The following is a 14,061-nucleotide window of genomic DNA, read 5'->3' on the forward strand; positions in this document are numbered from 1 at the left end:
TCCGCAGTGACCATGTCCAGGGAGCCGGGCTGGCTGGAGGGCGAGCTGGAGGGCAAGCGGGGCCTCATCCCAGAGAACTACGTGCAGATGCTGTAGCGCCACCCGCCTGCGGACGCGAGGAACTGCGGCCAGACGCATGCGCCAACACCAAAAGTGACAATGTTCTCCAACTGCGAGGAAAAGCGAAACCAAGGAACCAGGATCGTTAAATGAATCATCGGACATATTGGTTATTTTTATTACATTTTTACTTTTTTTTTTTTGTTTGGTTTTTTTGGTGCATGTGCCCAGGTAGTCTCCAGGTAAGAACTATTCCATTAAAGGGTCCATATTACGCTATTTTCAGATCTATGTTGTAATGTTTCTTCATCAAAAACAGACCTGGAGTTGTGTTTTGTTTCATTCACTCTGTTTTAAACTAAGTGCTTCTGCTCACAAAAAGAAAACACTCAATTGTTGTTCAGTTGTTTTTAAACTTCAGACACCTTCACTACAATCATTTGGATCATTTCAGCCTTGGAATTTCCAATCTCTACTGAACAAAATGTAAAAGATAACTAAAAACTAAACACTGAAGGTCCACTAAAGGAGGTTCATTTGGGCTTTCGATAATTTGTTATTAGGTTCTTTTTTCAGACGAAGAGTTTGTTTTCATACCTGACAGTTTCTGGTGGTCACTTGATGTTGCTGTGACGTGTCCAGTCAGATGATTTATCTTTTTCAGGTTTTGGCGCTGTTTTCATATCGGTGGAGGCAGGATGTACAGAAAACTCAGGCAGTTACTCGTCCCAGAGTCCTGCAAGGGTCCATTTTTGGAAACCCGCACCCGCCCGTTAATCCATGATTTTATTTATATATATAAGTTGTTTAAATTAAACCCGCACCTGCCCGAACCCGTTAACATTCCACCTGTTACCCGGCCGTGCTTGTTATAAATCACACACAGATTAAAAGCATTCTAACTGAAGCATTTATCAGAATACGAATTACAATGATGAAATGAAATGAAACGGTTTCACTTTCTTCAAATTCAAATTCACAAATTCACAGACCCGACTCGACTGTCATCACTTCACAGGCTTTATTTACTGAATTTACTAAAACAGGACTAAACTGTTTTCAGTCCTGGTCTGGTCCCAGACTGGTCCCGATCTTAGTCCAGGTCTCAGTCCTGGTCTTGTTCTCGGTCTCAATCCTGGTCTCAGTTCTGTTCCTATCCCGGTCTCAGTCCCGGTCCTGTCCCGGACCTAGTTTAGTCCTGGTTCAGTCCGTATGCGGCCCAGAAGTCTGGCATCACACTTTAAGTCACACAAATGGGAAACAGTCGTCATCCGTTTTTTTTTTTTGTTTTTTTTTTATTATTCATTTAAACACAAAATCGAAAACTGAAAAAAACAAATCGTTACCTGTTTTTTAAATTTTGGTTTTGGAGACAAATAATGAAGAAATTTTTTTTTCATTTTCTTTTTTTTGGTTTTATATTGAAAAATGAATGAACGAACGACACACGGATTCAATCGAAATGCGGAAACGTTCCCACAGAACTATGAACCGGGACGAGGGGTCTTTTTTACTCTCACACACCTGGGATTCTGTCCTGAGGAAGTGGGACTGCAGGTGGCGCTGTCGTCCTGCCTCCGCCGGTAGGAAGACAGCGCCAAAACCTGTTTAAATCAGCTGAACGACACGTCACAGCAACATCACGAGACTCTGAGGAATGAAAACAAACTCTTGGTCTGAAAAATACTAAAATACTCTTAACTACTACTAAAAAAACACAACTCCAGGTCTGTTTTTGATGCAGTAACGACATTATAACACGCCTTAAATCTCACAAGAGTAAATTTTGCGTAATATTGGACATCTCAAAAACATCTAGAGTCCGTTTTTTATCGTAAACAACTTCTAACAAACACAAATATCGTACGTAAGAGCTTTAAGAGTCTCCAGCTGAATGCCCCCGTGCCTGGTCCACCACAGCGATGTAATGTATGTACAGCTATGAAAATCTATGAGGAATTTAATTATTATTTTAACATTTTCTTTTAACGATATTCACTGGTATGTTGCATTACGGTTTATAATATGGCACTTGTGGAGGAAATTTATCAGCTATTTATTCAGAGTTCACAGCGGCGTCCAGAAGGAGACAGATGAAATTTGTGAGCTTTTGAACTTTTATTATATTAACTGTACACAAATTTAAAAAAGGTAAGGTAAAGGTATTTAAAATTGAATCACTGTATTTGTAATTACGGGAGTGTAAACCATTGGTAGGTATGAGCTAAAACAGGGGTCTCCAACCTTTTTCCTCCGGTGAGCTACTTTTACAAAACAAAAATGCCAGAGAGCGACTAGTTTTAGCAGTAACAAGAAATTATAAGAAGTATAATAGAGCCAAAGAAAGCCTTAGATGAAGTACAGGTAGATCAGGGTGACCAGACGTCCATATTTATTCGGGACAGTCCCAGTTTTGAGTCCCCTGTCCCAGCAGATTTATCCAAAACCAGTAATTTGTCCCAGTTTTATACAAAAATTCTCTCTTTTTGACCAATTTTTGATCCCTGTCAACAGTAAAGAGAGTCATAAACTGTCATTTGTTGAAGTAAAATACAGAAAAGCTGCTTAAAAACGACCAAAACACAAAGAAAATGTGACAGGCTGGCGTCACCTAGTGCCTCCGCTCAATTTCATTTCCTCTCCAGCGACTAGGTCAGGAATCAGAATACACTAGACGGTTCGCAAAAACCCCAAAAGTGCGAGTCCGGGCACCAGCCAATCAGAGAAGAGTCATATATTCTGTGTTATCAACGATTCCCGAGATCGAGGATTTATTTAAAGCCGGAATAAAGAGAATGTTTGGTGAATTTGATTTTATTTTGGCCCCGTTTGCGGCGCATTACTTAACCAAATAGCAGCGATTGGTTAAATAATAAAAAGTACCCGCCTACCATCGAGCGAATGAATCCTAATGCTGTGAGGTCAGACGGTTTCTACGAAGTGAATCAGGTTATATCCATTCACTCATTACTCCATTCAATAGACGGTTCGAAAAAAAACCCGGAAGTGCGAGTTCGGGCACCAGCCAAACAGAGAAGAGCCAGACATTCTGTGTTGGCAACGATTCCTGAGATCGAGGATTTAAAGCCGGAACAAAGGGAATGTTTGGTGAATTTTATCAAGAGGTAAGACGTTATTGCCCTTCTTCCTACGGGATTTGGTGCATTACATACGTCACAACCAAACAGCAGCGATTGGTTAAATAAAAAAAGTACCCACCTACCGTCAAACGAATCCTAATGCTGAGAGGTCAGACGGTTTCCACGAACTGAAACCGGCTGATGAAAGAGGCTATCATAAATGGGCCAAGCACAGAAAAATTTTACTTAAATACACACTCATTTCACAATTTTATCATTACCAAACCACCTCAAATCAGAATTGTCCCAGTTTTTGATTTCGAAAGTCTGGTCGCCCTAAGTTAGACGACTCAAAAACATAAACCATTATCCATTTAGTGCACAAAGTGAGGCATCAAAATAATACTTGTACAGTCGTAAAAGGCATTTAATTCATCAAATTTTATACGTGTAAGTCAGAAATCCCTTGGAGAGCTACAGGTCGGAGACTCCTGCTCTAAAATATTCGCTCCTAGTCACAAATTGTAGTTTTTCTTCACGTTTTTATCACAACAATCGCTATTATTTACGAGTTTAATCTTGAATACCACGTCACCTTTACCCACAAATACTGATATTTTGCAGCGACGTCACGCGGGTACGTCTAGGGCAGAATGTTCAGCAGTTACCGTGGCGACGCGATGCAAACATTCGGAAACACCAAATTAGTTTTTGGATTGTCTGGAAACTCAAAAAGAAACACAAAATGGATTTAAAAACGGCACATTTTCAGGAGCGTGTGATCAATATGAGGTGTTTGACTTTTAAACAAAAAGGTGAGAGCGTCGAACTGAAAAACTGTTGAGAGGGACTTGTTTAACAGCGGAATCAAAAAACTCCACTGTTGTACTTCCAGATAAATCAGCTCTTTATGGTCAGATTGTGTTAAAATAAAAGCTCAGATTAAAGTCTAAGTCGAGTAAGGAATTTTGATGACGTCAGCTGCAAAGTATCACTAAATTCATGTATTTATCTTTTATTTTTTATTATTTTGAAGCGCCACAAGCAGCTTTTTAGCATTTGCATTGTCATCAGCACAGTCTTAGCAGCCTATCCATCTTTAATTCAATACACATTTTTATTTTTATTAGTCCCTATTCGTATTTCTATCAATTAAACAACCAATAACTTTCTTTTTTAATTTTAACTATCTAAAAAAAAAACAAATAATAAGCTCAGTCTGTGTCCGAATGTCCAACCTTAGTCCCTAATCCCTCGCTCACTGCGTAGGCCCACACTCTTCGGCGCCCTCTGCAGTTCACGCACTCACAGAGGGTCACGTGACTCTGGCGTCTGGCGAAGAAAAGTCGAAAGGCTAAACTCTGATAACACTCGATTTCTGTCATAATAAAGATCAGATCAGACTGGCACACGAGTGTTTATGGACTAATAATAATCATAAAATGGACAGTAAACGGGCTGGATTATTTGCTTTTTGTCTGAGATGTGGAAATAACGGTTAAAGTAACCAGCACCGTTAACACCAGAACGGTTTATTTATTTTTTCATAATCACAGATCAAGAGTTCGATAAACCAGCGCTTTAATCTGCTTCATTCAGTCGTGTTGTGTCCAGTTAAACACCGGTCGCCGTTGTTTTTCCGACTCTCGCAGTGCATTGTCGACTATATTGACAGCTCTAGTGACCACCGACCCTGGATTTATAATAAGAATTGGACAGGGCGTTCCCCGTTTGTTCCGGCTCGAGACAGACTAGTGGCCACTCCAGGTACTGCAGCTCCCGGGAGCTTGGGCTCAGAAAGAATTCTCTTGAAGAGCGCGATTCAAACTGCCCGTGTTCTGACAGGACAAACGCAACTTTCACAAAGATCGGATTTTGTAGGTTTCGTTTCTATTTTCACAACATGAACTTTTTAAAATGTTTAAATCCTCAAAGCGTCTAAAAGTGATCTTCGTAACACTTATCCTCGTCCCGCCCTGAGCCACTCTAGCTTCACTCTAGCAGCTCTCGCTCTGATTGGTCCAAACGCTCCACTCCGTTCACATTACAGACGTCACACGGGTGGGAGGAGTTCGCCCAGATTGAAGTGAACTGAAGTGAAGTGAATTGAAATGCGGAAGAGAAAATTATTTTTGGGCCCATGCGCCAATGAGTTAGACTGATTCATCAGCCGGTTTCACTTCGTAGAAACCGTCTGACCTCGCAGCATTAGGATTCATTTGCTTGACGGTAGGCGGGTCCTTTTTTTATTTAACCAATCGCTGCTCTTTGGTCGTGACGTATCTAACGCGCCGGAACGCTCAGTGGTGTCCAAGTAATTGCCGGCTTCAGAGCTCTTCGCTGATTGGACCGGTGCGCGGTCTTCGACTTCCGGGGTTCTTGCAAACCGTCTAGTGCAGGCATGTCCAAACTATGCGGCCCTCAGACCAATTTTTCTTGGCCCTCAGGCTTCCAGGTGAATTGGCCCAAATTACCTTGCATCAATTACAAATAAACATTTAAAATCTACCTTGGTAAAGCCACTATTTAATATTTAGTGTGTGGTTTTAAGGATCTTAACATGAATAAAGACTGATGGTTCATTCTAACGTGTTAAACATGCAAATATTTCAATTATTCCCTGTACTGAGCATCAGTCTACAACCCTCTGCTTCATCTGTGTTTACATATGTGGCCCTTGATGAAAAAAGTTTGGACACCCCTGTTCTAGCGCAGACATGTCAAACTCAGGCCCGGGGGCGAAATTTGGCCCAAGATATAATTATATTTGGCCCACAAGATCCTATCAAACATGTATTAGAGCTGCCCGCCGGCTACAGATCAACTATAGACACACTATTTATTTAAAATGTTATTATTTTATATTATGTTTGTTCTGGATTTAATGTTTCAGCAAAACTATAGTTAAACATTTATTTTAATTAGAAACAGTTTAACATTACATATCTCGAAAGAATAGAAAACTGTTGGAGAAAATTTTCAATAAATATTTAATTTGGCCCACGACTTAGTCTTAGTTTTTAATTTTGGCCCTCAGTGAATTTGAGTTTGACACTTCTGGTCCAGCATATTCCGAATCCTGACCTAGTCGCTGGAGCACAGTCCACTGAAATCAACACAACGCCATCTTGAGTTCACCTTCCAGATTTTATTGTACTTCCATCCCACCAATGCTCTTTACGTTTCCTGGTGCATTGTGGGATTTTGAGTTCCTACTTTTTCACCAACTGGACATTCGGAAAACGCCCCTGAAAACGCCATGACCCCTAAATAGTGCCTTAAGTAGAGCACAGTGTGGACGTTCGGACACAGCCTCACTGTACATTAGAGGAGTTTTGGTTACCTAGCAACTACATCACGGTTGCTAGGTAACAGTTATGCAATTCCCTAGCGTGATGTCATGATTTTCAACCAGGAAGTACAATCTGAAACCCAAAAAAAGTCAAATCGTAACCGTAAACGTAACGATTCTAGCTGCGTTTTAGTCAAATCGTTAGTCCAACCGGTCATGCGCACTTTACATAATCCAGGGATCTGTTGACGACTCCGCAGTTGCCATATTATAATGTAACGTAACCTGCTTTTGGAATTTTTTAATATGAGGCACATTGATGTTTTATGTTTTATTTAATTGGCACATGAATGCATGGGTTTGAACTGTAAAAACACTCTTTGTTTTTAGTGCACTCCAAAGAAAATCCATTTACGAACCAAAGTTTATATGAGTCGGATCTTATAACCTTTTGCATGACGTCTTCTTTTATCACAAAACGCGTTATTTTAACCAGACAATTCAACGTTTTACCATGCACTATTGTTTTAAAGGGCCTATATTACATTATTTTATGTGTTACAATGTTGTTTTCTCCTGACCTGGAGTTGTGTTTTGTTTCATTCACACAAGTTTAACCCACAAACCCTGCAGATTTAGGCCGAATTTTTCCGAAAAATACCAAAAACACGATGTCATGTGGTATTTTCGAACTCAGTACACCTCCAGATAAAATAATTTGGATGATTTCAGCCCAGGAATAGCCAATCTTTACTAAACAAAAGGTAAAAATGTAGATGCTTGAACTTGAAAATTACCATATTTTCCCGACTGTAAGTCGCACCGGAGTATAAGTCGCACTTTTTGAGGAAATGTATTTTATAAAATCAGAGACCAGGAACTGATATTTCATCTTAAAAGTCAAGTTCTAGTAAAAACAACAGAAGAGAGAACAACAGACTGTTAACGTCACATATGAACAGTTCTTCAGATAAACTATAACATAAACAACAGAACAGAACAAGTTTAACAAACTCTCCATCTCACTCCAAATCACTAAATCCATTCAATTCTTCATCCTCGGTGTCACTTCTGAGCAACTCCTCGACCTCCAGAGGTAAACGGTAAAAGAATTATTCCCGCTTTTCTGAATCCTAACATTAGGGTTTCAGTTGTCTTGATGTTTGTTTAAATTTTACCAGACAATTTGTTTAGATGTACCAGACACAACAGTGGCTCTTTCTCTTTCTTCTGCAGCCGACATGCGCAGTAAAGTGAGAAGTGACAGTGGTACAGGAGCACACAAGCCTCTCGTGACTGTCAATGTGTAAATTTTAATATATAAGTCGCAGGAAACACTCAAACCATGAAAAAAGTGCAACTTATAGTCTGAAAAAAATCACTAAATCCATTCAATTCTTCATCCTCGGTGTCACTTCTGAGCAACTCCGCGACCTCCGGAGGTAAACAGAGCGCCGCTTCCTCTTCTGTGTCGCTGTCGTCAGACTCAGCATCAGTTCCAGTTAGAATTATTCTGGTCTTTCTGAATCCCGACAGGATGGTTTCGGTGTCACTGAAGTCCAGACTTTGTCCATCCATCCAGTGACTTCAGGAAAGTTTCATGGCGCACCCTCCCGGTTACACTCTAACCCGCTTTCCGCCAGTCAATCACAAGTTTCTCGCTCACTCCAAACTTTCTTTCTGCTGCTCGATTACTCGTTTTCGGCTGCATATTTCACTATTTGCAGCAGAACAGAGGCTCTTTCTACAGGAGACATGCGCAGTAGAGCAAAGTGACAGTGGTACAGGAGTAAAAGTAGAACTCGATACTGACACACGAACCTGGAGCGCCGTCTCAGTCTGAAAATTTGAATATATAAGTCGCACCGGAGTATAAGTCGCAGGAAACCATGAAAAAAAAAGCCACTTATAGTCCAAAAAATACGGTACTTAAACATGACAGTACAACAAAAGACAACTCCAGGTCTGTTTTTGATGTAGTAACAACATTTTAACACGTCTTAAAGCTCACAAGAGTCCGTTTTGTGTAATATAGGACCTTTAATCATAACTTTACCAAGTATATTAATTACTGCAAATGTCCGTTACAAGTTTTGGAGCTGTTTGTAGTTTTGTAGTGACACGGAGAGTGGCCTAGCGCAGTTCACAAAGACAGTTTAATTTCTCTGAGAGCTTTTGGTTGGGCCTGTTGTTTATGTTTGGAATTGTGGTTGCAATAATTTAAGACATTGATTTATAACGTTTGTAAAAGACCTTGACATCACCTTTTATACCTCTGGGTATTCTTTTGATTTATGTTAAACAAATAAAGTTTTTGTTCATTATTGCATTCTGTCTGATTGCGTACAGGACAATGGATTAAGAGATTAGCTTTCGGTGGAGGTCAACGCTGTCGAAATGCTGCATTGAATTAAAAAAGGAGGTGTTTTACTTCGATAGGGCATTAACTGCGAGCACATAAACATATTTACATTGTCGTGTTGCCTTTTGTTGTTTTGAAAATGCTGTATTTGCCAAAAAAACAACGTATTAACTTGTTTAATTTTTTTCGTTTCTCCACACAAAGGTTACGTTCAGACTGCAGGGTTTAATGCTCAATCTGGATTTTTTTGTGAAATCTGATTTTTTTGCGAGGTCGTTCACTTTTCCAATTAAATGCGATCTCCAGTGTGAACTTTTAATGCCCCAAAAGTGTCCCGCATGAGCATTGGAGGACACGACGACGCCTCAGTGTTTATGAAAGTCGCCTAAACGCTGGACTTGTCTCCCAAAATCCGGTCCAGTTCTTGGTAAAATGGACAGTTTACACGTCCACGGCCGCTTCATTTGTTTGCGTCTTTAGCTTCCTTGTATTTGACTCGCAGGCTCTTTAGTTTTTCCAATGAGGTTCATTTGGTTTTCCGATAATTTATGTTATTAGGTTCTTTTTTCAGACCAAGAGTTTGTTTTCATACCTGACAGTTTCGACTGCTCACTAGTGTCTTCCTCAGAGTCACGTGATGTTTTTATGACGTGTCCGATCGGATGATTTAAACAGGTTTTGGCGCTGTCTTCCTACCGGTGGAGGCAGGACGATGGCGCCATCTGCAGTTCCGACTTCCTCAGGAAGTCCTCTCTCCCAGGTGTGTGAGAGTAAAAAAGCCCCCTCGTCCCGGTTTATAGTCCAGTGGGCACGTTTCCGTATTTCGATTACCTCTTTAAGGATTAAAGAGGCAAGATGGCAGATGGAGCCTGTCGTCCTGCCTACACCAGTAGGAAAACAGCTCCAAAACCTGTTTAAATCAGCTGACCAGACACGTCACAGCAACATCACGTGACTCTGAGGAAGACGCTAGTGAGCAGTCGAAACTGTCAGGTATGAAAACAAACTCTTGGTCTGAAAAAAGAACCTAATAGGTGAGTTTCAGCTGACGTCATTGTTATTAAAAGCCCGCGTTGCATGCTGGGAAATATTTTGGTCGAAGGCAAGAAAGACGATAGCGTCAAACACAGTGCGTAACCTCGCGTATTTATCCCCGATAATGGTAAATTCCTGCTGCATTATCGGATGCACAAATAGAATTACAGGAAAAAGGAAAATGTCTTTTTCGTATTCTGAGTGAAAAGAACCACTAACGGTGAATTAAACGACTTTCAAACATCCGCAGAGCAAACGTAGAAGATCCTAACAAACCGTGGACTCCAACAAGTTCAACAACACATCGAGACTCTTGGAGGTTTTCATCTTTTCTGCTGTGAATGGCCCAGGAGTTTCCACCAAGTCATTGTGGATATCGCCCAAAGTGAATATTTGTCCAGGTAGTTGGCGATTCCGACCAGAAATTTGGTTTGGTCCACCTTTTGTCGGGGTTGAAAAGGGTGATTTGTCGTCCGTCGATGTTTATGACCAATTTCTGGTCAAATGGTCTTGGGTCCTCTGCCGTTAGAGTGGATAAATAACCGGGATCAACACCCTTTACGTGCTTTCTCGCTCCGTCCGTCATGTTGAAACCGACCAAAATAATTCCCAGCATGCAACGCGCGCTTTTGTCAACACTGAAACTCGCCTATAACATATCTTTATTTTTTGTTGACATTGGAGCCAGGACATTTCTTTGTCATTTCAGAAACCACCAGGTGCTGATAAGACTCCTCCAATTTGTCCTGAATACAGAGATCCTCCCAAATATGAATAAACTCACTAACCTCGCTTTCCCTCCATTGACGAGACTCCGAGCCTGACGTGTAGGTGGGATGAATGTGACCTGACCGTTCAGACTGAAGATCGGATATGTATCGGTTTTAGTATCACATATCCAAGTGTCCTGGGTCGTATTTGAAAAAATCGGATCTGTGTCGTTCAGACTGTCATTAAAAGATCAGACACAGCAGCACAGGGGCGAAAACAAAATCGGATTTGGGTCACTTCAGGCTGCAGTCTGAACGCAGCTCCTCCTTCAGAGCAACATCACAACACAATCAGCATGCGAATGAAACTACTGCTCATTTGTCAAGTTGCTGTGTACAGTTGTATCGTGAACATGGGTGACGTAGGCTTGTGGGCGGGACCTTGTACACAATTTTACAGCTAAACGTAAAAAGGGTTTGAATCAGGCCTAGGAGCGATTGCTAAATTACTCAAACATGCATTTAAAGCGTCTTCAGTCACGTTTTTGATGAGGGAACAGCGTTATAACACGGTAGAATGTTCCAAAAGCAGATTTGACCTAATAATCGCTCTTTAATGATACGACGAGAAGATATTATAAGTTCATATACAGAAGTGGGTAGAGTAAATAAGAGTAATATTATTTCAAAATAATATTACTAAAATATTAAAAAGTAACTGCAAATTTCTCTGAGCTGACCAAGATTTTACAAGTTATATCAGGTTACTCATTTTGTTTTCAGATTTATTATCGACTTACTCGTTCAGAGACGCTTAATTCTAGTTCAGAGGTGGTTTATTTTAAGAGAACTTGTTGCATGGACAAATCATTTCACCACTTTTAAGTCAGTTTCTGTACCAGAGTTAAGTAATCAGAGTACAAATTATGAGTAACTGTGTTCAGTTACAGTTACTGTTTCAGTGAGTGGTAATTGGATTACAGTTACTTTGTTGAAATAAATGGATTACACGGCGGGATTTTCCTGTTTTCACATTTTGGGCTAAACCAGGACTAAAACTAGGACTAAACCAGGACTAAACCAGGACTAAACCAGGTCTAAACCAGGACTAAATTAGGTCTAAAAGCAGGACTGAACCAGGTCTAAACCAGGACTAAACCAGGACTAAACCAACTAAACCAGGACTAAACCAGGACTAAACCAGGACTAAACTAGAAAAGCAGTCAGAGAGCGCAGACCTCCGCCAAGGACTACCCCCATTTTTTATAAATTGCGATAAAATCAGTCTTCTGGATCAGATCCGGATCAGCCTTTGGAATATGAAAGAGGATCCCATTGTCCATCCCTGAGTCAAATTTCATGGGGTTTGGTCAATAATTAACAGAGATATTGAGAAACAAAATTTTTGGCCCCATTTACCACAATGTTAACTAAAATTTCAAAGTGATCCAGAATCCAGGATTTCTTCCGGATCACCCCCAAAATGAAATCAGTTATTCCTTTTCACATTTCCAACAAATCCTGAAAATTTCATCAAAATCGGTCCATAACTTTTTGAGTTATGTTGCTAACAGACAAACAAACAAACAAACAAACAGACAAACAGACAGACAAACGCCGGCAAAAACATAACCTCCTTGGCGGAGGTAACCAGGTCTAAAAGCAGGACTGAACCAGGACTAAACCAGGCTTTTTATTTTCTTTTAGCAGATAAAACAACTTATGTTAAGATCCTCGTTTTTGTTTCTCTACATTAAACAAAAGTCTGTTCATGAAGTCTTGGACTCAACACACAATTTGAAAACAACAAACATGAATCTTCAGGATGTGGTTGTTACATTCGTGTAATTTTAAAACGCACGACAATATCAAGTAATCCAAAGTATTCAGATTACGTTACTCACTTTAAATAATTTAATGGATTATGTTACAAACTACATTCTGGAGTATGTAATCTGTAATCTGTAGGGGATTACATTTTACATTTTTAACGTTCCCAACACTGGATACATCTTAAATTTTGGCCAAGCTTTGTTGCAGTGTTCTATTTCAGTAAGAGTAGCTGTCGGAGTGTGCATCTGTTTTATAACATGAAGTTAATGTAATCTGAAGGACAAAACATCTTGTATTTTCAATGGAAAGAGACAAAAATTATACAAACGAAATCATTTCTGAAGAAGCGCCGCAAGAAACACAAATGTTCAAATCGTTTCTTATTGTCACATAAAGCTTTTCTCACTTCAAACTTACTCGCCGTGTACAGAGGAGCTGAAACTTGTAATCGTTTCAATAAAAATATTACTCAAGTAGGAGCAAAAGTATTTGAAAAGTACAATTCCCTTAAAAAGTTGCTTAAAATGTTATTTTTTGAGCAGAAGTTTTGGCTACTGTACCAAGATGACATGAGTAGAGAAGAACATGCAAACTGCACAAACAAACCCTGACGAGAGACCAAACCCCGTACCTTCTTGCTGTGAGGTGAGCGAACTAACCACTCTGCCACTGTTCCATCATAATGTACCGTAATGTGTCTTTATATGTCACATTTATAAAAGTGGACTTGGATTTTCCAGGGCAGGTGACAAACAGAAGCTGTGGATCGATACTGGATCTTGTCCACACTTGAGTCAAATATGACGTCTTGTGTATTTTCAGAGACGATTCGAGATGATCAGGTGTCATTTCTTCACCATTTTTTCACAACTCTCCAATAGTGCACAGAGATATTGATTATTAGTCATAAAACAAAAGGGTTAGACCAGGGGTGTCAAACATACGGCCCGGGGGCTGGATCTGGCCCTCCAAGACCTTTAATCTGGCCCTCGGCTGATTTTCTAATAAAATATTTGAATTATATTTTCTATTAAAACATTGTTAATTTTCTGTGGTGTTTATCACAGCAGCGTCTCCAGCGTCTCTGTACGTGGCCCCTCCCACCAGAGCAGCACAAATGAAGACTTGTCTCTTTCCAAACGCTCTTAAAGGACGATCGTTTTGACTGTTGACCGTGACACCCTCATCAGAAAAATGTCCAACATGAGAAAAGTGGAGCTGAGTGCAGGATTTTACAACAAAAAAAAAGACTTATTTTTCCTATTTTGCAAACAAGTTCATGTTAAAACATTGTGTTGAAATTGCATTTTTCTTAAAGTTTCAGGTTGTTCATAATATTATAATATTTTGTAAAAGAAAGAGTTCATCAGTTAAAAAATATTTCTGTAATAGATTTGTGTTTCTCTGCACAAATATTTGAACTTATTGTTATTTTTTGGGGTTTATATGACATGAGTTTTCTGATCCGGCCCCTTTGGGATCAAAGTAGCTTGGATACAGCCCCTGGACCAAAATGAGTTTGACACTCCTGCCCTACACCAACAGACCTCGACCAGGTACCAAACCTCGTACCTTCTTGCTGTGAGGTGAGCGAACTAACCACTCCGCTGCTGTTCCATCATAATGTACCGTAATGTGTCTTTATATCCTACCTGTTTAAAAGTGGACTTGGATTTTGAAGGGGCGGGT

At 40.1% G+C, this 14,061-nt stretch overlaps 1 protein-coding gene across 2 annotated transcripts in view; it reads left to right on the top strand.

Annotated features, from left to right (window-relative positions):
- The window catches only part of arhgap10 (Rho GTPase activating protein 10), a 275,079-nt gene extending 266,323 nt beyond the window's left edge, over positions 1–8,756 (top strand). For both annotated transcript variants that reach the window (XM_055158167.1, XM_055158166.1), the window contains one exon: positions 8–8,756. In XM_055158167.1, the coding sequence (XP_055014142.1) occupies positions 8–96 (89 nt within the window). In that variant the 3' untranslated portion in view covers positions 97–8,756. The remainder of the gene's footprint in view (positions 1–7) is intronic.
- Positions 8,757–14,061: the final 5,305 nt, after the last annotated feature.

The sequence above is a fragment of the Boleophthalmus pectinirostris genome, unplaced genomic scaffold (genome assembly GCF_026225935.1).
Source record: "Boleophthalmus pectinirostris isolate CB_2022bp ecotype Guang Dong unplaced genomic scaffold, ASM2622593v1 HiC_scaffold_22, whole genome shotgun sequence".
Taxonomy (NCBI): Eukaryota; Metazoa; Chordata; class Actinopteri; order Gobiiformes; family Gobiidae; genus Boleophthalmus; species Boleophthalmus pectinirostris.